This window comes from Hylobates moloch, unplaced genomic scaffold, assembly GCF_009828535.3.
Source record: "Hylobates moloch isolate HMO894 unplaced genomic scaffold, HMol_V3 SCAFFOLD_6, whole genome shotgun sequence".
Lineage (NCBI taxonomy): Eukaryota > Metazoa > Chordata > Mammalia > Primates > Hylobatidae > Hylobates > Hylobates moloch.
In genome coordinates this window covers 97,324,830-97,351,253 of record NW_026652281.1, presented here as the reverse complement: position 1 = coordinate 97,351,253, position 26,424 = coordinate 97,324,830, and the positions used below count along the sequence as shown (strand labels likewise).

At 35.6% G+C, this 26,424-nt stretch overlaps 1 protein-coding gene across 3 annotated transcripts in view; it reads left to right on the top strand.

The window, feature by feature from the left end:
- CDH8 (cadherin 8) overlaps positions 1–26,424 on the top strand; it is a 378,275-nt gene that overhangs the window by 179,506 nt on the left and 172,345 nt on the right. For all 3 annotated transcript variants that reach the window (XM_032157533.2, XM_058441060.1, XM_032157532.2), the window contains exon 4: positions 1,019–1,138. In XM_032157533.2, the coding sequence (XP_032013424.1) occupies positions 1,019–1,138 (120 nt within the window). The remainder of the gene's footprint in view (positions 1–1,018; positions 1,139–26,424) is intronic.

The following is a 26,424-nucleotide window of genomic DNA, read 5'->3' as shown; positions in this document are numbered from 1 at the left end:
AAGGCAACCTCTGTTAGAAAATGTTCCTGATCACCCTGTCTGTGCTGGACTAAGTGAGAGATCCATAACTGGTGCTACTGCATTCAGCTGAATTTCTTTCTCTATTTGTCTGACCCTTCCTCCTCTTATTCCCCCTCAAACTGTGAGCTTTTTGAGTATAAAGATTTGTTGTGTGTGTGTGTGTGTGTGTGTTTGATCATTTACACGTCGGCCAACAATATACTTGGGGAGGCAGGTGGAAGTTTTTTTTTTAATGACATCAAAATGTATAGAGATTTGGTTGCTCTTTAAATCCAAAATTTATAGGTTTGCTCTTTAACTGAAATTTCTTCCCTATTTCCTACAGGGTAAAGCCAATGCTCCCCATCTTGGCCTTAAATTTCCCCTATATTTTTATATATATACTCCATAACAGGCAAACTGTATATGCTCAATTGTTGAATGAATGAGTGAATAAAAAATAAATTTGAAATAAAGGTTTTGATTCTGTTATCCATTATGCCTAATTATGTAAGCAAGATGATTAATTGGTGGTTCAGATCTAATTTTTTGTTCTGAATAATTAAATAAGATGGGATAAAATATTCTTTTGATATTTCTGTATGGCTTTTTTCAGCAGCCAATTTTTCCAGTTTAGTTGTACTTTTATAAGACGTAAATGTGACATGGTATATTATATTATTAACCTTATATTTCATATTCCTTTGTTAGGATTCCTTTGCATATTCCCCAAGCCCACATGCTTCTAATACTTATCTTTAAAATGAAAGCTACAAAGGAATCTTAAATAATACAGATACTAAAAGTATCTTTATATAGTACTCCAGGACTCTTTCTTTTAAAAGACTTAGATATAGTTGAAGTTATGACAGAGCAGTTTATCTTCAACTTTTTTAAAAGATTTCTTTTCCTTTTATTCCCTACACATGGATTTCTGTAGAAAATACTTGACAAAATTTAGCTCTTTGCAAAGGACAATGTGTTAATTATTATCTTTTTTCTTTCTCTTTTTTATTAGGTACGTCTGTCACTAACGTCACTGCGACTGACGCTGATGACCCAGTTTATGGAAACAGTGCAAAGTTGGTTTATAGTATATTGGAAGGGCAGCCTTATTTTTCCATTGAGCCTGAAACAGGTTTGTGGCCTAAATTTCAAATTGTATTTGCCATGTTTGCTTCAGGGAAACGCTTTTCTTGGGATTTGGATTATGAAATATTATGTGTAAGTACTTCACTGCCTGCATCAATAATATTTGAATATGCGACATGACGTACATGGTGAGCCCTACAACCATTTTGATGCTGATTACGACAATTCACAGAGCATTTTTATGATATCACCTATTTAACACACGGTCTGACACCATTTTTCATCCTGGAATAAAGGGAAGAATGTGCTTATATATCAGACAAACTTAAATAGTAGATTTAAGTAAAAATTAAGTTGCTTATTGGCTGTGTGATGCTTGAAAAGTATCTAAGTTCCAATTTGCATATCTGTAAAATGGGTGTGGAACGTACCACATAATATTGTGATGAAGATCAGATAAAACAATAAATACCAAACACACAGTGCATGGCATGTGGTAATCATTCAGTGCACTTTAGATATTATTACATTTGCTACTAGATTCCTCCTTGTAAAACACAATACCTGTATATATCCATTAGAGCTCTTATAAAGATATTATTATGCTCAATATTAAATCCAGCTAATACCCTGTGATCTGGTGGTACAGATTTTATAAGCCATGAAGTAAGTTATCTAACAAACAGCCTTTTTAAACCAGGCTTAAAAAATAGCTTTATAAAAATAAGTTTTTAATAAATGAAGATATATGTTTTTAATTTTTTAATTTAACAATATATTAAAAGATCAAACATATTTTGTCTGACTTGTAAATCGTGTGAAGTTTTGTTGTAGCACATTTAAAAACTATTATTAAGAACAATTATTGCTTAAAAAGCAATACCTTTTTTGTATATTTTCTTCTATATCCAGTGGTATTGTATGTAAGTTTCCAGACAGAAAAATTCAATGTACAGGCACATATACATATATTATTATTTCTTTGATTCATGACTTTTCAGCGCTATTGAGATAAATTTCCATGACTTACTATTAATTCAATTATTAATTAAATTAAAAATTTAAAGACTACCTTTGCTTTTTTCTTTTAAATTCAAAGGGTAAAATCTTAATACGTTTAATACTGAGAAAAAGTACATTTATATATAAATAGGTCAGGGCGTAAAATTGAATTTAGATTCGGAAACAGGAAAGAACTCTTGTAAAACACATTAATTAGGTGTATAATTATATATCCTTCCATAGCCAAGAAGGAAGTCTGCTCTAAACTTTTTCTCATTTGGGTCCCTTGATGATCCTGAAATGGCAGAGCAGGTGGCTGCCTCCAAGTTTGAGATGTCCTATAACTTAGCCAAAGTTACAGTGGCAGAGTTCATAGCAGAGGTGGAACTCACACCCTGGTTTTTTATTTCAATACTAATGTCAAATTTGTTTTGAACTTCAGTTTAATCGGTAATAACTATGGCACAGGGTCTTCTGTAAGACAGAGATGTGTTAGATGCAAAATGGACTTGAGTAATATTCTCTTCTTGGCCATTTGTTCAATTGGGTCTTTTTGTTCACCATTCCCAGTGCAAAATAGACATTAATCCAGAAAATACCTATTGAGGGTTCACTATGTGCCAGGCACTGGATTAAATATAGAAAGAAAAAAATCACAAAGGCTAATCTCAGTCTACAAGTATCTCACAATCCATTTCAAAAGACAGATTATTTTCCACCATAAATAAAGGTAGCATGGTAATGTCATTTAAATAATTTGTTTCTTAGAAATAAATTACTATGAGGTATAAATAATAAAAGCCCCCTGCTAAGTGAGAGGATTTGGACAATTGTAAGTTTCAGTGATATAGATTGCCATTTGTTTAATTAACTGTTGTCAGCAACATTTAATATTTACATTTTTATTCAGCATAATGTGTATCTATATCAACACAAACTCATTTTAGTTTTATCACTTCCAATCTGACAGATATCAAATTGTCTGATTTATAGTTTAGGAAGTTTATTTGGCATTATAGTGGATAGTGTAATGGAGATAAATGATACTTGAAGAATTCACATAATATTTTCTTAGTAATGTTGGGTGAATGAAGTTGAGGTTTTTAAGTAAGGTGGACACAATTTAAATAAAAATAGAAGCTAAATTCAATAATCGATGAAAGTCAGACTAAGTTCTTTAGATGAAACATAAATATGTATGAGTGGAATGTAAACATTTTTGGGTAAATGTCTGCAAAATTAGGCTTGAGTGTGTTCAAATGAAAGCAGTAAGTGTTAGTTGTCCCTAAGAATCTAAATTAGACTCTATCTTTGAGGACCTCTCTCTTAAAAAAAGGAATTGAGACTGATAAAATGTGTGTGTGTTTTAAAGGAGGATATACGAGCTAAGCAGAAATAGATTAAGGACATTGTTTAGCATTTTTTATTAGAAAAACAAGAAAAAAGAGGCAATGGCCGTGAACATCTGGAGTTTAAAGTCTGTAAGCATTTGGAAAGCAAATACCCTTTGTGGTGACCAAAAGATGTGTATTAGTTGGGTCCTTTGGAAAATAGAATGCTGAGACAGATAGGAGTGCCAATGGCTTATTAGGAGTTTATGGCTGTGAAAAATAAAAGAGGTATGAAGCCGACTTGGACATGGAAGTTCCTCTTATCAAATGCACATCTTCTACCCATGCCATCAAAGAGGAGAAAAAGCAGTATAAGGCAATGTAGATCTGACAACATCTTGACCAAAGCAATGGGACCCCTGGAGCAAAGATTACTCTTAAAAGGAGTCTCATGTTGCACATAAATGGCCAGGCTTTAATAAACCCACCATGCTCAGTCATTGGCTGGGATGTGCCTGTGGAAAGCAGGGTCTTGACTTGGATCCTGATGTCAAGCCTAAAGGCACTTCAGCTACAGGATCTCAGCTAACTGCATGGAAATCCTTAAATTAATCCTTTGGCAGGAAAATCCAAGCAGTGGGCTTCTGTGTCTTCCGAAGTGTGTGTGTGTGTGTGTGTGCCTACGTATATACATATACACATATACTCACACATATACGTATACATATGTATACACATGTGTATGTAAATATGTGCTTGTATATACACACATACATATGTATATACATATATATGTTTATACATACATATATGTACATGTATATATACACATATATGTATATGAAGAAAACAACTTTTAATTCTATAAATTTAGCAAATGTGATATTAAAAACTATAATATGCAGGAATAGCAAGTACTTGGTGGATAAACTGATGATGGGAATATTAATATATACATTGATTTTAAAAATGCATGCTATGGGTCAAAAACATTATGAATGGCTACTAATTTTGACCCAAGAATCCAAATTCTAGCAAAAGAAAGAAAATGTCATGGATGAGCAGAGACTCATTACCTAAGACCCACATACCTCTGAGAGTGCCTAATAAGATGGTTCTTTACATGATAGGTCTGTACATTACTTCAGGAAGTGACCCAGCATACATGGGTTGGGAAATGTTGGCTGAATACCATTACACATCACCACATATGTGGGACCAACCTTCAGTTCCTTTTTACACCAGGATTCTGGCATACTATCAAGGGTCAAATCTGTAGCTGAAATGATCAGTATTGTAACAGTGAACACTCCCTCACCAGGTTACATAAGGCAGTCACATTCATACTCTTTATAAAGAAGATTGCCCATTGACCACTGTCAGCTCTTCTTTGCTGTTACCATATTTTCAATAACAAAAAATAAACCAGGGCATGAGACAATACATCTTGTATGTATCTTGTGTTTTCCTCACAAGAATGCTAAAAACAGAACTCTGGAATTTGGAACAGCTTAGTTCTGCTCTCCCCTTGCTTGTTACATTTCACTTCATGGAATTATTTTCTGTTGCCATAACATATCAAAGAGAGCTTCTTCTCTTGTTTCAGTTATCACCTTAAGAGCACAGAGAGATATGCCATTTGTTCTTTATTTTCTTCTTTGAGCTTTAACAAAATCAGGGTTATCTTATTTATTGACTTGTTTACATTTTTTAAGTTAATTACCATGCTAGAGTGCAAGGTGCAGGAAAGAACAGGGCTTGTATGATTTGTTGATTTTGCAAATCTATGCATCCCTATGCCTAGGTGTCTGGCACCTAGAAGTCCTTCAGTAAGTAGTGAAGGATGGAATGAGGGAAAGAGGGAAGGAAGGAAGGAAAGAAGGAAGGAAGGAAGGAAGGAAGGAAGGAAGGAAGGAAGGAAGGAAGGAAGGAAGGGCGGAGTCAGGGAGAGCTGGAGGAAGGGAATGCCGGGAGGGATGTGCAAAAGAAGCAGGAAGGATAAAGGGAAGGAGAAAGAACGTGCAAATTAATAGAAAGAGAAAAGCTTGCCACAATTCGTAGAGAAGATGTAAGAGGAAACATCTAGGGAATAAGGCTTGGTATCCAGTCTATACTTCTGTTTCTCTGATGGAAGGAACACCATATTAATCTCAGATATGATTGTTTTGTTTGAAATTCATTTAGGACCACCATTCATGCTTTTTCCAAATCTCATACTATGTTTTAAGTGTCTAGGCAGCACAATGCTATTTTAGTATTTGCAAAAATGAGCCTTGAGACCATAATAAACTCTTGCTCAGATTTGCTTCTAGATCATACAAGGAGATAGAAAGGTTCTGGGACCACTAAACAAAGAAGAAATGGTTATTAATATATCTTCCTATTCCAGAGGTCACTGTGATGGTACTACTGGTGCTGCTAATAATAACAGCAACAATAGAAAGGCAAATCATTGTGTGTATACAGTCTTTTAGGTTTGACAAAACACTAAACCAAACTGTGGAGTGAAGAATTTCTGTCTCCATTTTGCAAATGACAGAACTTGTTTCAGAGAGAATGAAGTAAAATGTCTTTCTCACCTTTAGATAAATTCCTCTGTCAAATCCTAACAGGAAGAATAAAAAGAACAGAACAAGAACCTTATTTATTGAACTCTTACTATGTTCTTGCCATTGTGCTAACTGGGTTTGCATACATTATTGAATTTAATTTAATTTTTTCCACACAGTATTTTGGGGTAGGTATTAGTGTCATCTCACTTTCACTGAAGAGACAACCGAGTTTGACTTGCATGTTTCTTGCCCAAGGTGTTTGAAGCAGGATTCAAGGTGAATCTGCCTGATCCCATACCTCAATTTTTGACCTTCTCCCTTGCTTCCCACTTAACTTCCAAGCAGTGTAGTTCATACCAGGGAATGACATTGGTTTGAAAAAAGACCTAAAGAACTTGAAAGCAGGTTCAGGCCTCCTCTGTCCATAGGTGTAGGAGACAGTGTAGCATCAGAGAAAATGGAAGGCAGTAGTAATTGTAAAATGAATTGTCATTCTTGTGAATAGTTTTTATTGTGGTACTTCAAAAGGCTGAAAATAGTTTATTTGTATTCTTAAAATGTTTTTTTTTTTGTTTTCTCCACCCTGCCACCCCCAATACCATATGTTTGCTTGTGATATTTTGGGCACAGACAAGGAGAAATGTGGCATTTATTTAAAAGGCACTAATTTGAGGACAGCAGTGAGAAAACAGTTGCAGTCCATCCTAGGTGATTGAAGATGGAAAGTCTAAATAAAATGCAAGGCAAGTGAATAATAAATGCTTAATTATCTAAAGAGACCAGGGTAAAGTTTCAGAACAGCCTAAACTTTGCTCCAGGCAAGTGAGAGTATGAAAAATAACCTGCTTAAAAATAAACTAAGTTAATTCATTGACCTTTTTTTTTGAAACTCAGACCATCTTTCTTCATTGGATACAAATAACATTTGTCTCTGTGGAACCTGTAAAAATGAGCTAAGTAAAAAATACTCCTTGGGAAAAAAAATCCATGTAATGAATGGTTCTTTCTTAGAAAAATCAAGATAATACATGGAGTCTTCATGGAATGCCTTCATGGAATTGAGTCCTTTTTATGCCTTCTGAGTCAAAATGATAAACTGCTTACACACAGGGCCTCTTTTTAATCAGGATTGCATAGATTATAATTTCCACTGCCAAGAGGACTGGCTAAAGAACTTGCTTAGTGAAGACATTTGAGAAAGGGGTAGGTACTGAGATAAACTCAGGCAGACGAACAATGCTGGGATATAATTTATAGCTGGGAATGTCTTCATATTTCACATTATTCAATGCTTAGTCAATATCTACATGCTGCCATGTTGTAGGCACTAAGATTGAAAATACTACATATAATATAGGGTTCATGACATAGGGATGGAGGAAAATGCCAACTTAGCAAACATGTATGAAGAGCAAGAAAGTATTTTTTAGAGTAGTGATAACAGAGAATGTGTCCTGAAAAACTAATGGTAGTTTAAGAAATGAAAATGTGGGGTAAGGGGAGCTATTAAATAAGGTCTTATGGCATGAGGAAATCAAAGGGCTGTGTGCTCAGGGGAAAAGATAAATTGGTGATCAGGGTGATATTGAGAAATTAAATAGTTTTCATTTCCTCAATGGTATTAGAAGATTTTACTTGAAGAATTTTTTCGATATATAATAAACATAATCTGCAATTTAGAAATCCAAACATAACTAATTTCTATCTGACTTTGAATGTGTGCTTTCACTTCTTGTGACTTAAGTACCCAATTTTTATTTTTATTTTATTTTATTATTACTTTTTGTCCCCTCCTAATCTTATGTTGAAATGTGACCTCCAATGTTGGAAGTGAGGCCTAGTGAGAGGTGTTTTGGTCATGGGGGCAGATCCCTTATGAATGATTTGGTGCCCTCCCCTCAGTAATGAGTGAATTCTCATTCTATTAGTTCATGCAAAAGCTGGTTGTTTAAAGGAGCCTGGTGCCTCCCTCTCTCTTTCTTGCTCCCTCTCTTGCCATGTAACATGCCTTGCTCCCTCTTCACCTTCTGTCACGAGTAAAACTTCCTCACCAGAAGCCAGGCAGAGTGCTGGTATCATGCTTGTAGAGCTTGTAGAACCATGAGCCAAATAAACCTCTTTTCTTTGTAAATTACCCAGTCTCAGGTATTCCTTTATAGCAACACAAAACGGATAGTATATAAGTCCATCTGTACATAATTCTTCATTAAGTACCCAATTTTTAAAAGCACTAACACTGTCTTCTAATCATTCATGATATTGAAAAAATATATGTCCCATCATTTGCTTTTGATCTTCACAAATTAAGGATATCAATAATATCATTACTTTGGCTATTTTGGTTTGTATTTAATGAAACAAAATGTGATATTTGTGATAGGACATTTTCACTTAGAAGAACCAAAAGCTCTTGCATTGTTGGTAAGTAAAAAAGTCCTTCAGCTGTGTTCCACACAAACCACTGTTTTCATTAAAACTGCTGGATTTGGAGTTGAAAGTTTGAAAGGCAGGAGTGACATGCAGTGGAGGGAAGTTTTTTGACCATTGCTGGGACAGTTACATCATAGGAGACCTAGAACCTCTTTCCATGCCAAGTGCTGATTAAAAGATGAGGTAGCTCTACCAATCCCACAGCTGATTCACTTTACAAAATCACACACCCCCTCCAAATTATGCCCTCTCATGAAGTGGGAAGCCAGGAGTGGAGAGGCACAAGCGTGGCTAATTCTGTTACATGTGGAGTCCCTTGTAAGCCTCTTGGCATAGCACAGGAGTTCTCCCTGTAAATATTAGGCACAAGGCCGATAGGAGGACTTCGGAGGAAGCCAAAGAGTGGTTTTTGTCACCTGTGGGGTTTCCTCCTAATGCACTCTTCATCCAATTTCCTTTTTTTTTTTTTTTTTTAACAGAGTAATGGGCATAGATTTCCATATTTTTGGAGTAAGAAGACAGGCGGGAGACAAGTCTTTCAAACACACACCACACACACATACACACATTCTCAGCAACTAAGGAGAAGGAGAATAATATCATATGATTCTATTATTGTTTTAGGATAAAAGAGAGTATGGAGAAAGACAGTTGCCTTTCTTGTATTCTTTACATTTCAGATAGAAGAATCAATATTACAATAAAAATTGTAGGCAGCAACAAACTGTGCTGGTGGCCAGTGTCTCCAGTGTCTTTGCTTGTACTCTTATTTAATCCCTATATCAAGTAAAGTAGCTATTTTAACATATCTTATTAAAGATGAAGATTTTGAGGATCTTTGAGGTTAAATGATATGGCCAATGCCAAACAGGTGTCAAACTCTCGGTACATATAGTTTACAATAAATATTTGTTGGGCAAATTAATACACTGAAGAAGAATAATGAGAAACTAAAGTGACTAATTTTACTTGAACCTAACTTTACATCTCATTGATTTGTCTGAAATGCCCAAAATAAATGATGATAATGATGGTGATGAAATGTAATTTTAAGTTTCTAATAGGCGTCTGCTTAATACATACGGATGCATACCCCCAACAAATGTCATCCTTCTCCAGTTTTTATGTCTCATTTCGTAGTTGAGAGGACAGCTAGCTGCGTGCACACAATGACTTAACAATCACTTATTTTCCCATTTGGTATCTTCTGCAGGAGATACAATATATGAACTAGGGGCTGAGGTCATATTAACTGTTTTATGATTATTAAAATAATCCCCCCACTCCAAGCACATAGAACAGTTAAATATACCTGGGTAAGCTTGAAGTGGTGTGATGGTCATGTTACTTGCACCTTTGGAGAAACCGTTTTTGAGGTTCACAAGGAGCTTTCCAGTGCTGACCATAGCTAGAGTCAAAGAAATGTCTATTTGGAGAAACCAAGTTCTGCATATGTGCATGCTGGATAGAAAGACTATGAACTACACAGCCACATCAGTATGTAACACCTGATGTCATACTGGGATGCGTTGGGATGGGTTTAGGTGGAAGCAAAAGAAAAAATGTATTCCCCAGTGGCATTCATCCAATGTGAACACACCAGGTAGGATCAGGATTTTTTCTCAGCTTGCTATGTATCATGTCCCTTCAGAATTAAATTGTATATTTGGTTCCTATAGTGATGTCATTTTTGACCTTGGAAATCTAGCTCTGTTTCATATGACTAGTTCAAAATGATTTAGTGAAGGACAACAAAGGTTTGTTTTCATTAATTTTATAGGAAAACATGTTTATCTAACAGCATCAAAGATTAACCAATATCCAAGAGACGTTAACTTGTAATAACTGCTTATACACTAAAAAAGTGTGTGTGTGTGTGTGTGTGTGTATGTGTGTAGGATAGATGATAGATATAGACAGACAGATAGATTGATTGATTGATAGATATAGACAGTAATCTTTTATGTTTATTGTAGTAGTTCCCTCCCTCCCATTCCTATAACCTAACTCTGCATCCTCAGCACTTAAGACTACATCGAATATATTCCTTCAGAAATCTCCAATGCTCAATAATTGCTTTAAATGTTATGGCAAAAGTAACTTTAGATGTAACTTCCAAAGAGAAGGATTATCTAATGTTCTTGTTTAACAGAGAGTTAAACACCATACATCTCCACCCACCTCCCATAATTAATTTTATATATTAATTACATATATATATATAAAAAAAGATTGGAAGCTTACAGAAGGGGGTTAATTAACATTGGAGACCACTTTTCTTTAAGCCAAAGTTAGTCTCTGATGCATGAGTAGGAATCCACTAAGAGGGCAGCGGTAGAAGGAAGAGGAAAATACTCAATTTGTTTCCTCATAAAGTCAAATTTCAGAAACATCCCTATGAAATAATTTTCTCTGGACTAAAACATGAGGCCATAATTTCTCTTTTTGTGCCAAAAATATTGTTTTTGTGTTTTTTAAAAAGAGTTTGTGCCATATGGACAGGGATCCTGGATAGTTTCCTCACTATGCATTGTAGGGCTTAGCACCAGGCCCATCTCATGATAGTTTTTCAAATAATATGTCATAAATGAGAAAACAAACACAGACAGTTAAATCCAGAATGAACAGGGTTAGAAAATGGGCTTTTTCAGAAGGATTTTGATACATTCAATTTCAGATCCCAGGAGATGCTGGATTTCAAAAATGGCTTTCTAAAAACTTAGAATATATCTTTTGTCATATTCAATATATCCCAGCATCTGATTGTTAGGGAACAGTAGCTATGAGATTGTTGATAGTGGACCAGGAACATAAAGATGTGCCCGTAAGTTCTACATAGGACTAGCTCATAACATTTCACTAGTGTGTTCTCTTTAGATGCTTTGTGTCTCTTCATCCCTTCTAGAAGCAATGACTTCTCATTTATGACAGTGGAATGTAACTCTTGAGTATCTCAGTCTGTTTTATTTTGTTCCAAAAATTAAGCGGAAGGTAGTTACCATTTATTGATCACAAATTTTGTGCCATTTCAATAATTTTCTTAGTAACTATGTGAAGTGGGTGTTATGGTCCTTACTTTTCATGTAAGGAAATAAAATCTCTGGGCAAATTAATTTCTGAGAAGTACCCAGGTAGTAAACTTCAGAGCTCAGTTTTCTGACCACTTCTGTCGCATTTCCACCTCTGCTGAATTAGGCTTCCCATCTGCAAATGTGGAGGAGTCCAGACAAAAGAAAAGAAGACAGGTACTCTAAACACCTTGATGCTCTCATTTAGATTAATTTTTAATTTCAATTAAGTGAATTATTTTCAATTAAGTGAATAGATACTTATTAATCATCTCCACTATCAGGGACAAAATGCATGGGGTAGAAACAGATTTGACTTGATGGAGGTTAAAGAACTGGAGAGATGCCATCATAAAAATTTATGCCAAAATTATACCAATTGAATATTTTCTTGCTTATTGTCCAAAGTGTCATAAAGGAAACATATAAGGCAATGAGATCATTAATTTATTATTATTTCAATGATTTTATTTCGATTTTATGAAAGGGAAGTGGAAACTTAACGGAACACTCTTGAATTACCAGTATCATTAGTTTCGATTCATCTGGATATGGATGATTCAGGAATGTCGGGTACAGGAATTCAAAATGGAGTCACTTGCAAAGCATAGTCAGTCTCAAGAGAATCAGTCCTTCATTCCTTAAAAAGCTGTGAGACTTTCCACTTGGAGCAAAACTCTAATTTAAAAGTAATTTTGAGTGTAAGTACTGATCTGTAGGCTTACTTTTTTTCCCCCTTACAATTAGAAAATTGCATGATTATAATATGAAAATAAATAGATTTTACACCCATTCTTTTAAAATAGATATTTGCAGGATAAGTCGGTTTTTCAAACTCCTATGGGTCTGGTATTATGTTTCAAATAAGTGAAAAAGACACAGTTTTTGAGTTCTCATGGGCAGAATCTAAGGCACATATGGCTGTATAAATAAAACAAAGGAGAAGCTAGAAAAGTGATTTAAGGACTATACTAGACTCATTTTACAATTTGTGATTATGTGTAATTTGCCATTCAGAATCTTAAGTGTGATAGTTTTATTATGAGCTAGGCAGTTTTATATCACCATGAGGATCAGAAATTTGGAATTTAGTAAATTAGAGATTATAGTGTTCATAAGGTTAACAGAGTTGAACTGGTTGGTGAATGCAAGCACAGGTAGATTTTTTTTTTTTTTTTTTTTTACATATCTGGAGAGTTTCTTTAAAGGTAGTTTTCATGTGCGGTAAAGTTTTATTGTGTGTGACAGAGCACTATTGGAACTTTCCTTCCATTCCATTAACTTTAATATTGTTGCTGTGGTATTATGTATCTTAGAAGTCACCTTTGCACTCTAACACCTGAGGATCTTTTAAAGACAGGAATTGAGATTGCCTAATTGTGCTGTTTATGGACAAATGCATTCATAAGCTGTAAATGAAGATAATAATAAATGACTGTGTTTACAAAGTGAAACAAACAGCAGATTTTATTTTCTTGCCTTCACTCTCAGCAGAGTATAAATTAGCAACCCTAGACACAAATTATAATAATAGAAAAGACTTACTATGTGTCGGGGACAGTAGAGCTGGTAAAAATATTTGGTAATTGAGATAGCTGGGAATGAACCTTGCTAGTCTTAGTGTTTCCTTTACCAAATGGGGTCAAAGAAAGAAGTGGCTCCATACAGTTCTTACACAATTAACTTTGCTCTCTGTATGACTTTAGCCAATTCGAGTTTAAATCTGATTTGCTATCAAAGTGGCATTCTTAATAACCAGGTTTTACCAACTTTACAAAGTCATACTTTTAAAGTCTTTCCCTTATGGCATAACTGTACAAGATTGTTATTGATCAGATATTGATAAACTGATTATTGATGTGCTACAGGTTGTGTGTTTTTTCTCACTATATGTAACTTTCCTTAGTTACCTGTAATAGTTAGAAGAAAGTAACCCACCCTGACCCATCAAGTTTCATTTTCTATCCACAAGTTATACTAAATTGCAATAATCAAATACTAGAATCATCATAATGAAATCTATTCTGAGATCACATCATTTTCTATAACATTGGAAAATAGACTTGGAGAAAGTGCATTTAAAAATGGGAATTGCCTTATTTGCATTTCACATGAACTGTAAAGTAATGTGCCTCCTATACTCTGGAAAATGGTTATTGAGGACTGTCATCTGAAGTAACTGAAAAATTGGCTGAAGGAAACAAACCAAACAAACACTCTGTTTTACATATAAACTTTTTAAAACAACAACAACAAAAACAAACAAACAAACAAAAACAAAACTAAGCCTCTGAGTGGTCACTGTTTATGAGAGAGAGAGAGGATTCAAGTTTGAAGCAATGTGGTTTGGAATTTCAGGGGAGACAACTTAGTATGCAAAGTTCTGAATGTGAACTTTGGAGTCAGAGTTAGGTTTCACTTCTCTCCCCAACATTTCCTAGTTGCATGACCTTGACTAAGATATTCCATATCCCTGAGATCCCATTTCTTTACATCTAAGGATGAATGATCATAGCTCCTTTCCAGAGCATCTTATACGGTTTAAGTTTGGATATTCAAAGCGCCCCATACACGATTTCCACTCAGCTACTTGAGTTCCTTTCCTGCCAGAGTGAGAAATTTCACTGAAGGTCATTAAGCCAAATATTGCTGTCTTGAATCCTGCATCTCTCAATTCTGAGTCACACTGTAACTGAAAATTGTTGGTAACATAAGACATTGGCTTGAAAATGATTTAGGGTGGAAAATTGAGTCTTGTTTACATTTAATACACGAAACAAATACCAGCCTTATTATCTTGGTGGAGCAGCCCTAAAGTATAAAGTATAGGACCAGAGGGTCCAGGCTGTGTGTTCAGACCCACAGCAACTGACAGAAAGTATCATTTTAGTGCCACCCTTTAGCCCATCCACCTCCAGTAGGTCCTGGTTTCTGAACATTTGCTACACCACGTATGGTTGTTACTTTGACAAAGGACTGTTTTCCACTGTGCTGACTGCCAACACCTGTCTCTGAGTCAATTTACCTCATTTTTCCATGCAACCATTTCAGTAAATGTCAAAGTGCTGAATTTTCACTTGTGCAAATATTTATGTAAGAGCGAGAATAAGCACAACAGTAATTTGATCCTAAGGTATTCAGAATGTTTCACAGGCATAAATTAATGACACCACCTAGCTCCCTGTTAAGTAGGGCAGTACTGCTCTGGCTCTTGAGTATTCTGTAGCCAGAGTTTTCTATCTTAGAGGTGAAGAGGCAGCAAAAGTCAGCTCTAATCCTCTATGCATCTTCAGAAGAGGTCTGAAGGGAGTCACTATTTGTATATGTTTGTTTTCATGTAGAATTTCTGCCTTAGTCTGTTGTGTGCTTCTATAACAGAATACCACAGACTGGATAATTTATAATAAAAGTTTATTTGTTCACAGTTCTGGAGGCTGGGAAGTTCAAGATCTAGGTGGCAGCATATGGTGAGGGCCTTGTTGCTGCATAAGACATCAGTTGGCAAAGGGGCAAAGAGAGGGCGAGAGGTAGAGACAAAACAGGGCCAAACTCATCTTTTTATAAACGACCAATTCTTGTGATAATGGCATTTCTTCTTTCCTGGAAGCAGAGACCTCATGGCCTAATCACCTCCTAAATGTCCTAATTCTTAATACTGTTACAATGGCATCTAAATTTCAACATGAGTCGAAGAGGGAGCAAACATTAAAACCATAAAAATTTCTGGCCAGGTGCAGTGGCTCACGCCTGTAATCCCAGCACCTTGGGAGGCCGAGGGGGGAGGATCAGAAGGTCAGGAGATCGAGACCATCCTGGCTAACATGGTGAAACCCCGTCTCTACTAAAAAAAAAAAAAAAAAATTAGCCAGGCATAGTGGCGGGCACCCATAGTCCCAGCTACCCAGGAGGCTGAGGCAGGAGAATGGTGTGAACCTGGGAGGCGGAGCTTGCAGTGAGCCGAGATCGTGCCACTGCACTCCAGCCTGGGCGACAAAGCAAGACTCCGTCTCCAAACAAACAAACAAAAAAACCATAAAAATGTCTTTATTTTTTGATGGGGAAACTTCATTTTTTAAATTTTTATTGTCTTACTATTATTTAAAATTTCATAGGTACATAGTAGGTGTGTATATTTATTGGGTATATGAGGTGTTTTGATACAAGCATGTAAGTAAAATAAGCACATCATGGAGAATGGGGTATCCATCCCCTCAAGCATTTATCCTTTGAGTTACAAACAATCTACTTACACTCTTTATTTTAAAATGTACAATTAAGTTATTATTGACTATAGTCACTCTATTGTACTATCAAATAGTAGGTCTTATTTATTTTTTCAATTTATTTTCTAGATGTTAACAATCCCCACTCCCTCCCCAGCCCCTCATTACCTTTCCCAGCCTCTGGTAACCATTATGTTCATGAGTTCCGTTGTTTTGATTTGTAGTTTCCACAAATAAGTGAGAACATGTGATGTTTGTCTTTCTGTGCCTGACTTATTTCACTTAACATAATCATCTCCAGTTTCATCTATGTTGTTGCCAATGACAGGATCTCATTATTTTTTTATGGCTGAATAGTACGCTATTGGTGGAAATGTAAATCAGGACAACCACTATGGAGAACAGTTTGGAGGTTTCTCAAAAAACTAAAAATTGAGCTACCATCTGATCCAGCTAACCTACTGCTGGATGTATACCTAAAAGAAAGGAAATAAGTGTATTGAAGGAATATTAGCACTCCTATGTTTGTTGCAGCACTGTTTACAATAGCTAAAATTTGGAAGCAACCTAAGTGTCCATTAATAGACGAATGGACAAAGAAAGTGTAGTAGATATACACAATGGAGTACTATTCAGCCATAGCAAGTTTTTTCCCCTGTAACTGATGGACTACATTATTTTATTTTATTTAACTTAATTGATTTATTTTTTTATTTTCTATTTTCTTTCTTTTTTAAAAAAAAGTTATTTTATTTTATTTTATTTTATGTTAAGTTCTGGGATACATGTGCAGGACATGCAGGTTTGTTACATAGGTAAATGTGTGCCACGGTGGTTTGCTGCACCTATCAACCCATCACCTAGGTATTAAGCCCCACATGCAGTAGCTATTTATCCTGATGCTCTCCCTCCCTCTGACCCATGACAGACCCCAATATGTGTTGTTTCCCTCCCTGTGTCTATGTGTTCTCATTGTTCATCTACTACTCATAAGTGAGTACATGCAGTATTTAGTTTTCTGTTCCTGAGTTAGTTTGCTGAGGATAATGTCTTCCGGCTCCATCCATGTCCCTATAAAAGACATGATCTTGTTCCTTTTAGCCATAGCAATTTATTACAAGCTCATAAAGGAAAAAAAGTATTCATGCATTGAGACATTGAAAAATATTTAGAAATACTAAGAGACTATTATGTGCCAGGTATTGTTCTAGGGGCTGGGTAAGCATCAATAAGCAACAACAAAAAATCCATTTGTTTATTGTCTGTCTGATCCCACTAGAACGCACATGGACAAAGACTTCAATGGTTGGGTGAGGAAGAATAGGAGTACCAACAGAGATTGGTTATTATTTTGTAAATGTTGGTCAGGGAAGGCTTATTAATAATTTGATGTTTGAGGAGAGGTATTACAATGCTGTTTTTACCAAGGAGGACAGGATCAGGGAGACAAAGTGGCTTGCTGATAGTCACACTGTCTACGATGTGTGCCTGGTATATAATAGCTGTCGGGATTCTAAGTTTAGGACTGATCTGTTGCAACATGGAAAGATGAAAATCGCTTTTATCTAGTCTTACGGTATTTATCAAAGTTCTCAGGGGAGTAAACAAGGCATTAGTCATGTATTTTAGTGTAGGAAGATTGGAGCAGGAATACCTTTATAGAAAAGAGAGTGCTCAAAGCCTTGGCAAATTTTGACAAAGAGGGGCAGGCAAGGTAGATGCAAAAATTAAGAACAAAAGCACATATAGAAAACAAATTTGTTGTGATAATTGTTATAACAGAGTGAAGCCAGACACAATAGCAAGGTCCAAAATGGGAGGAGATAAATTGGCCTTTTAGCAGCTGTTGCTCACACTTGCCTCACCATTTGAACTGTGAGCTATTTCAGACCTAGAGAACTACACCTCATCTGTCTTTATATCTCCAACCCTTAGTGCCTATCTCATTAAAAGTGCTCTCTCCATGACTTTAATTGGAATCACATTACCTAGCCTTATGCAAAGTTGGGGGGAGGGTGGAAGATGAGAACATGGCTTCACTTCTCTTTCCCTGCTGTGGGGTGCTAAGAAATCAGGGTTAAGTTTGGAGTATTTACAGAGGTAGCACAAGTATGAAAAACCATTATGAAAGAAAGTTTAATTCATTTATCATCTGTCTGATTTGCTCACCTAAGATTTCTTTGGATTCTAAGTCCACTCACAGTCGAAATGGAAACCTAGAATTCCTTCATAATATCAGATCATTTGAATACATGAAGATCTTCAGGCTTATTTTGTATTTTCCTCTAAATATATAAAACAAATACAATAAAACTAAGTTCACACTTTGAGAACATGAAATAATCAGACAAACAGCTTTGGGAAGAATGGCTGATTGATAGGTTCAGAAAGAATCAACAACATCCTCTTATCTTTGGAACCCTTTGGGGCCATCACATGGCAATGATTCCTAGCAAAACAGAAAGGAAAAAAAAAGTTAAAGATCTTGATAATCATCAGTACAATCTGCCTGTCTATGATACAATGCATTTTGATGTGTTCTATGGGATCTCAGGAAATGTATTTTTTTCAGTGAGGATGGACAAAGAATTACACTGTTGCTTAAAGAGAGAGTTATTTGAATTAGAGTTAGAAAATTCTAGGTTCCAACGTCATTTACTAGCACTGTGACTTGGAGTAAGTCACTTATTATGCTGTACTTTCAAGAAGCAGGAAAAGTGTATATTTCAGACAACCTTACATGCATTTCCTGATTTAATCCCTTGATCATTTTAGTGACAAAAGATTAGTGTTTTTCATTTAACAATTCAGGGACTTCATGATTAGAAAGGATTAGCGACTTATTCAAAGTTACTCAAAACATAAATGTCAGATTTGAAGACACGCTTATGCTTTTGTTCTAGCCCACAATGTTTTCTCTGCATAAAATGATTTTTTCTTTTGTATGTTGAACTTATATGCACATACATAGGTTACTTCTAGAGATGATATGTTGTTCAGCATTACACAGCATAAAATATCACGTGCTAGTAATGGCTGCAAGTTTCTCAGAAATCAATCAGGGACTTGCATTCTTTGTATTGTAAGAAGCACAAAAACAGAAAACGTAAACAAATAAACCTAGGTTCTGTAATTACCATGAACAACGAAGAGTTTGAGGGAACCAGTCTTTATCAACAGTGGGTATCTTTGCTGCAGAGAATCTTATGGAGACCCCCTCTATCCACCAAGCCTAAAGCTGGGCAAATAGGTGGTAATCAGTGAGTGTTTATTGAGTTGAATTGAAGGAAGCAGACATTAGGAAAGGTGGAACTTCAGTATCCGTTCATTCATGCATTCACATGCCAAATATGTTTTCCTATAATATGTATCTTCCCTTAGATTCATTGAAACAAAAACATTCAAAGAAAGAGCACGTACTGCAAGGAGGCAGTGGAGAATGAGAAGAGACTGGTAAGAATCAGGAAGTGTAAAACAAGGGAGAGTCATATAATCTTTAAAGATCTAGAGAAGGATAAATAAGATTACCTATTTGATATAGAGTTAATTTTAATATAAAGAATAAAAAGCACAAGCCACTTAATCTATTTGGAGAAACACTGCTGTGATGTATTTTGACAACTGTCACTAAGGGCACAATAGACCTGTAACAACCTGCTCTTACTAACCCTCTGTTTAGTAACTCTCTATTAACTAGAGCATCAACCTCACTTTCTGTTCTAAGTGTTTTTTGCCTCCGGCTTCCCTCCAAGGAAGGTCAGACTCAGTCTCTTGTTTATACAGATCTAATTATCTCTGTCCTGGAGGGACATAGAGATATATTCCCCTCTGCTTGCCTCTTTATCTTGGGGCATAATCACACCTAGATTGCAAGTTTCCCAAACAGCCTGGGCTAAGTGTAGTTAAAATGTGATCTATGTGCATAAGGACCACTAGTAATGAATGGCTCCTGCAGATTACACATATTTGTCTTACTTTGTCCGCAAGTACCACTCTCTCTGTTTTATAAAGGGAAAGGCTGGAACCAGAAAGCCAATATATTGTGGTGACTGTTTGCTGTGTTTCATACGCCTGTGCAACTTGCAATATAGTCCCCTGCCTCCACACTTAGAATGTAGAGATTATGAAGTCAGCTTCCTTCTCTGTCTTTATCTGAAACAGTGTTTGATATGCAGTAGGTGTTTAATAAACACTATGGAATGATGGACTCAGTCCTTGTCAGTGGCTAAGTATGCCCATCCTGCTTCTTTTCCTTAATCCGTATAAAATAGAACCCAAGATTTTATGTGCCACCCACCTTCTTAGGTGTATGAATGGGAGCTGAAAAGTGTTGACTACATGAGTACAAATACATTCTTTTGGAAAATATGAAAACATAAAAAAAAATGCAAAATGAGAACTAGTGATTATAAGCAAAAGAGAAAACGAGGTGCAATGTTGAGCCAACAGCTGATGCTATGTCTTGCACAGACAGTGATCTGATCTGATGAAGCAGGAATCCTGCAGCAGCATTGTCTGAGAAGAGGCATAAGGGGAGGAGGAGGAGGAGGGAAATTCTATTTTCAGAGATAAATGTGAGGAAAGAGGCAAGTCACTGCACTGGGAAGAAAGAGAGCCTGCACCCCCAAAGAAGAATGTAGGAGGATTTCAAAAACAGGACTTGTGGAATGCAACAAAAGGGTCAGGGAGGGTATTTGCTTGAAAGGAACAAAAGGAGTGGTGAGAAGATTATCCAGGGTTAGTTGTGAGATCTGTGGCCTTTGAATTACTGTGAAAGAATCAAGTCTTCAGAATTTTAAGTGCCTCTAGCATGTAACTCCGCTCAGTACTTGAACACCTTTCACTTTTGTATATCTCAGTGTTTTATAAGCCTCTTTGGCTGACAAAGAAAAACCAGGAGAAGCATGACAGTGGTAGAAAGCCCTGGAAAGTATATATATCTCAGTCTAGCTCCTGAGTCCTACTCTGAGGGGAATTTAGACAAGTCATCAGTCTATGTTCGATGGTCATTGTGACAGGTACCGTAATTAAATGAAGACACTCCCTCCCTGGCCAAAGATCTCTCATTGAAATAGTTGTGCTTTTCTGCCCTGTTTGAAAGCAATGGAAGCAATTATTGTCCCTGTCTTTACAGCTTTGTGCAGTCAGAGTTATGCAATTACAACAATAATGAGTCTTAGGGGTTGTAGTAGTAGTAGTTATTGTTGTTGTCATCATAGTGTTGATCAGCTAATTATTATTTTATATTATTATTGGCTAAGTATTTTATCATGCAGTTATCTTTAATAATCATCTTTTAAAAATATTTTGGGGTAAGTGCTGTCTTCATGTGGCAGAAGAAAAGTCATGGACTCAGAGAGGTTAAGAAAATTTTCCAGGTTATTTACAACAACTGCAAGTGAAAAAGCCAGAAATCCAACCCATTGTGTCATATCAAACCTGGGCTCCTAAAACACTACTTGTATTACTTGTGTGTAGTGGTAAGCTGTGATCAATATGACATGCCCTGATTGATCATGTCTGATTGATCAATCAGATATACCATGTCTGATTGATATCTAGGCCTTTGAAGCACGACAGGCATTAGGACCACATTAACATTTGGGGATAAGATCAATTCAATTAAAATTTGTTTTGAGTACCTATTATACTCTGTGAATTATGTCAGGTGCTATTTTATAAGTCTCAGGTGGGTATTTCTATGTCTGTTTTATAGGTGAGGAGACTGAGGTTCTAAGAATTGAAATTTGTCACTAAATTGTATTTAGATTCAGGTCTGAATTCTGGCTCCATTTCTTAGTAGGTAACTCCAGGGCCAGTGCCCCATTCTCTCTACAACTCTACTGTTCTCTTCTGCTTAAGTTCTGAATTGCTAGGCGAAAGCATCCAATTTTGTAGTGACTTTCACTTTGCTTTTTTAAACCATAATATACTTATTATACGTATAATTAGTTATTGGAATTGTGGCTTAAGGAAAGAATAGTGCCATCATGTTCTTCACAGAAATAATTCCACTTGATTGAAGTGTCCCTGGAAATGTTTTCATTTAGGAAAAAAGAAATTTCACCTTAATTCTGAATAGGAATAATTAGAAGTATTTCAATGTAACTCAAAATTGGCAATTTAGGTAGCATCAGTCATTGGCTAGCCATATGTTGGTACTGGAAATGGTGGCCTGTGTAGAATTATTTAACAGGGAATCCAAGAGCTACAGAAGTAACAGTCTATACGAAGTCACTATGCATGTTGGGAGTAAAAATATAGAGACGGGATATAATGGTTAATTCACTTGCAGGGATTTCATATGTTATTCCATATGGATATGGATATAGAGATAGCTGTGATCTACACAGTGGGATAATTAAGAAGCTGTAGTTTTTTAGTCTAGGAATATGCTACGTTATAAAACAGGAAATTCACATGTAAGGAAGTAATTTTTACACATCGAGATAGTGGAATGATCCTCAGTGGTCTGATTTAAAGCTTTCAAGTCCACTGTTCTATAGCAACAATGTCCAAGCATAAATGGGGCAAGGCATATAGAGGTTAATGTACAAAACCTATATGACAGAGCCATGCCTGTCAAACGGAATCATATTAAGATGCTGGGATAGCATAGAAGGAGATTGTTGGACAAATATCTTACTAAGCATTCTGCAGAGATTTTTTTTGGCAAAAGAGAGTATATTATTTTCTACATTCTTTTTATCAGACATGGAGTTTCTAGGCAAATTAAAAAAAATTTTATAATTAAGTTTCTAAAGACCAAGATTTGGACCCCACAGCTGGAGGCTGTGGGACCTTGTCCAAGACCTTTCTCATTGCTGGGTCACATTCTGAATTCCCAATATTCATGTGATAATATATTTTCACCTGTGGAAAATGAATTGTTTTCCTATCAACTCTTCTAGGAGAATTTGCATGTCATAACTATATATTTGCCAAGAGAAATAAATAACTGTGAATCTTCAAAAATAGCAAGTAACACCAGAACATTATTTATTGATAAAGCATGTATATCAAAGAAATTGTTTTTTCATGAATTCATCCCCAAGTAATTATATTCATGAAATATTTCTAGAATCCATAGCTCATCAGCACCACCCTTTTTTTGAGTATTCTTGAGAATATATGAAATATTAGAACACTGCCCTACAAATTTATATTGAGACATTTAATTAATACTTCAAATGTCAATTATGAAATGAATAAAATATCTACAGAAACAATGAGAACCCCATGTTCTTCAGTCTATAAAACATACTCACCTCACTAGCATTAATTGTAGTGCTATGTCCTTCTTCTGGCAAACCATCATAATCTCAAGATGTGACTCAGGCTGTGATGGAATGAAGTAGCCCTTGAGCCTTAAAGCAGTAAGACTTGAAGTCAAATACTGCCACACACACCCCCACCCTCCCACCAGACACACACACTTAGTGGCTCTGTGATTGTGTAACAACATCTGTATGTCTCTGGTCCCTGGAGACATGACAATTATTAATAGTTTTCAAGTGGTTGCATGCTCCAGGGCTGAGTCCCTGAAGCAGCAAGCTTCAATTACCATGTTTTTCTTCTCTTTCTTCTTCCATCTTCATTCTCTCCTATCTTCTCTTTTTCTCTTTGTAGTATTTTCTTCTCTGTTACATTTGTTGAATAACCTATTATGTGCCAGGGATTGTGTTAGGTTCTGGGCGATAATTATGACATGGCTTTCATACCCATTAATTTGCTAGCAGGACAGGTTGAAATAGAGGAGGTGGTGAAATGGAAAGAAACATAAAAACAAATGCTGTGAGGAATTTTCTAGCAAAGGTGCATACAATCAAAAGGAAGAAAGCAAGTCGTCCTACTTGGAAAGGCTTCTTGGCAGCTGAAACATCAGAGCTGGGACTGAAAGGATGCATGGAATTTTAAGAGGTCCAGTAAAGAGTAAGGGTGTTCCAGACTGTACTAGCCACACAAAATTGTGGAGGAACCAAAGTATATGGCAAATCCAAAGAAAGGAAAGTGTTTGGAAAATCAGAGGCATATGCTGTGTAGACTACTATAGTAAAAAATGTTTGGAGACAAGTCATGTAAAGATTTGAATAAGAGAAAAATCACTTTGTTACCTGGAAATCATTGTGGAAGCATTACCTTTTTGAAATTTGTGAGAGATGTTCACATCTTGTAGTAGATTTTCTGAATATAATCTTTCTTTCTAATTTTAAAAATAGCATAAATATTTGCCGATTATCATAACCACTGAATTAATACCTAAATTTCATTTGACATATGTATATATATGTGTGTATACATTTATAAAACCTAAGTAGAAAACATGCATGTATTTACATATGTGTGAATCTATATATCCAGATATGAACATATATATTTATAAAAAGAAATACAAAATTTAACTACATTTATATGTACATATTTACAGCTATGAGTGTGCATACATATGTGTATGTTTATAAAATATATATACTGTGTGTATATATAATATTATATATATATAATGTAGAAAATAAAACATTTGCCTTTTTACTTATCATGTGATAATACTGAACAATAATACTGAGTCTAAACTCTTGATTGCAATTAATAACATTTTGTATATGAGATCAGTGAGCCTCAGGGAATTTCAGTGACCTGCCCATGATGACATGGCTGGTAATAGTTCTACGAAAATAATTTCTCATCTAGCTAACCCCAGAGCCCATTCTCTAAGCACAGATCTGTGCTTCCTGTTATAGACAGTTGAGAAATATGGGGGGGACACTTCCAGTGCCTGCACTAAAGCATATCAAGCTATCTTTGTGTGTATTTATTTCTAAATTTTTATGTGCACAGTATAAGACAGGCTAATCATGGCATATGTAACTCAAAATAATATTAAAATTATTATAATGTAATCATTTGTAATAGGCTCTTTATAACAGTTTTTAATGTCTGCTTAATATTGTATGCCTTTGATCTCTATAACCTTAACCACTAACTTAATATTTTTCTTGTTATTATTTAAATTGCTTTTCTTTTAAAAAATATTGTACAGAAAAGTGAACATCTGAAACTAAAAATATGAGTTACCGGGAGAAAATAAAATTTATGATTGTCTTAGAATAAGTTCTTAGTTTAAAAAGTACTGGTCAAAATGTATAAACAAGCTTTTGATTGCTGATTCACTTGATCAGTTGTATTTCCAAATGGGTTGTTATATTTTTAAAAGGCACCAGAAATGTATAAGAGGAGATACAGTTTTTCCAAATTCAGGTACATCTATCTATATGTCTATTTATCTGTCTCTCTCTCTATTTCCCTATCTTTCTATTTCTCTGTCTGTCTATCTATCTATCTATCTATCTATCTATCTATCTATCTATCTATCTATCATCTATCATCTATCTATCTATCTATCTGTCTTCCTCTATAATCTCTCCCCATCTATCTAAATCATAAATTATTAGTCACAAAGAAAGGGAAATTCTGTTTTCTTTGAGCCTTTTGGAGGCTGAATTATTTTCTAATGTGTTTATCTAAGTGTTTCATTTTTTCCTTTGTGGTATATCTGTGCAAGTTTGATATTGTTGTGATTCTATTATTCAGTGGTAAGGTGGGCGTGTGCGGAAGTATGTCTGGTTATATGTACTTTATTCTTCACAACTGGTAGCATGTAGTATAAATCACATAGCTAGCAGAAAGTATGGGTGCAGTACATGACCCCCCCACTTATAAAATAATTGTCTCTTATAGCCTTTTACCACTTAACCTCATAAGTAAAAGACCCCTTTTCACAGATAATAAAATGATAATTGCACATTGAATTGGAAAGGGTTTTTGGGGATAACAAAGCTAGTGGTTTCATAACCAGGATAATGTGTTCAACAAGTCTTACTCAAAAGAGGAGTCTAGCACAGCATTTTATATCAACTGCAATCTTTGAACAGCACAATCTGGGAGACCCGTGAAGAGTGAATTACAGTAATCAGCCTTCAAAATGACAAAAGAGTCAATCAGCATCCCCTTGCCTTTCTTGTGAAGCCTCTCAATCTGGTGATATCACAGAAATTATAAAAAGAAATCTTCGTGACGGATACAAAATGCTTCTCAAATGATAACGCCAAAGACAATGGGAAGAAAAAAGAACACAAACACAAGTTTAATGTTTCCGAGATGACTGAAGCTGGATTCTAATCAGAAGTACTCCCTGGATGATGAGACATAAGAAACAGCTGTTGAGCACTAAGAGGAACTTAGGCCAGTCTAGGATTTAAATTCCTAAACTCCTGAACCAGGAAAATCTCCATTTGATTGAATAACATAAAGATAAAATCATATCTTAAAAACAGGAGAATCAAACACATCAGTCTATTCACAGCTAGGTAATGAATGTTGGTTTCAAACAAGATGATCCTCCTTTTCCTTGTAATTCTTCTACTAGAATTCACCCCTTAATCTTCTTCTACTCCCCAGTGCCAGGTTCAAATTTCCGTTGAATTAACTTCATGGAGAATGGAGGGTTCTCATTAATTGAATTCCCTTATTTGCTTGAATTTTCAAAATGAAGTTCCAGGGAAACTTCTAAAATATAATCATTTGTATTCTCTCATCTGGAACTACTATGCAACTTAAGCTACTGAGACTCCAGGAGGCCTAGGTACCCCTGAATACCAAGTGTGATTTTTCCTTCTCAAAATTACAAAATGTTACAGTCCCCCACTTTCAAGGAAAAAAGTTTGTC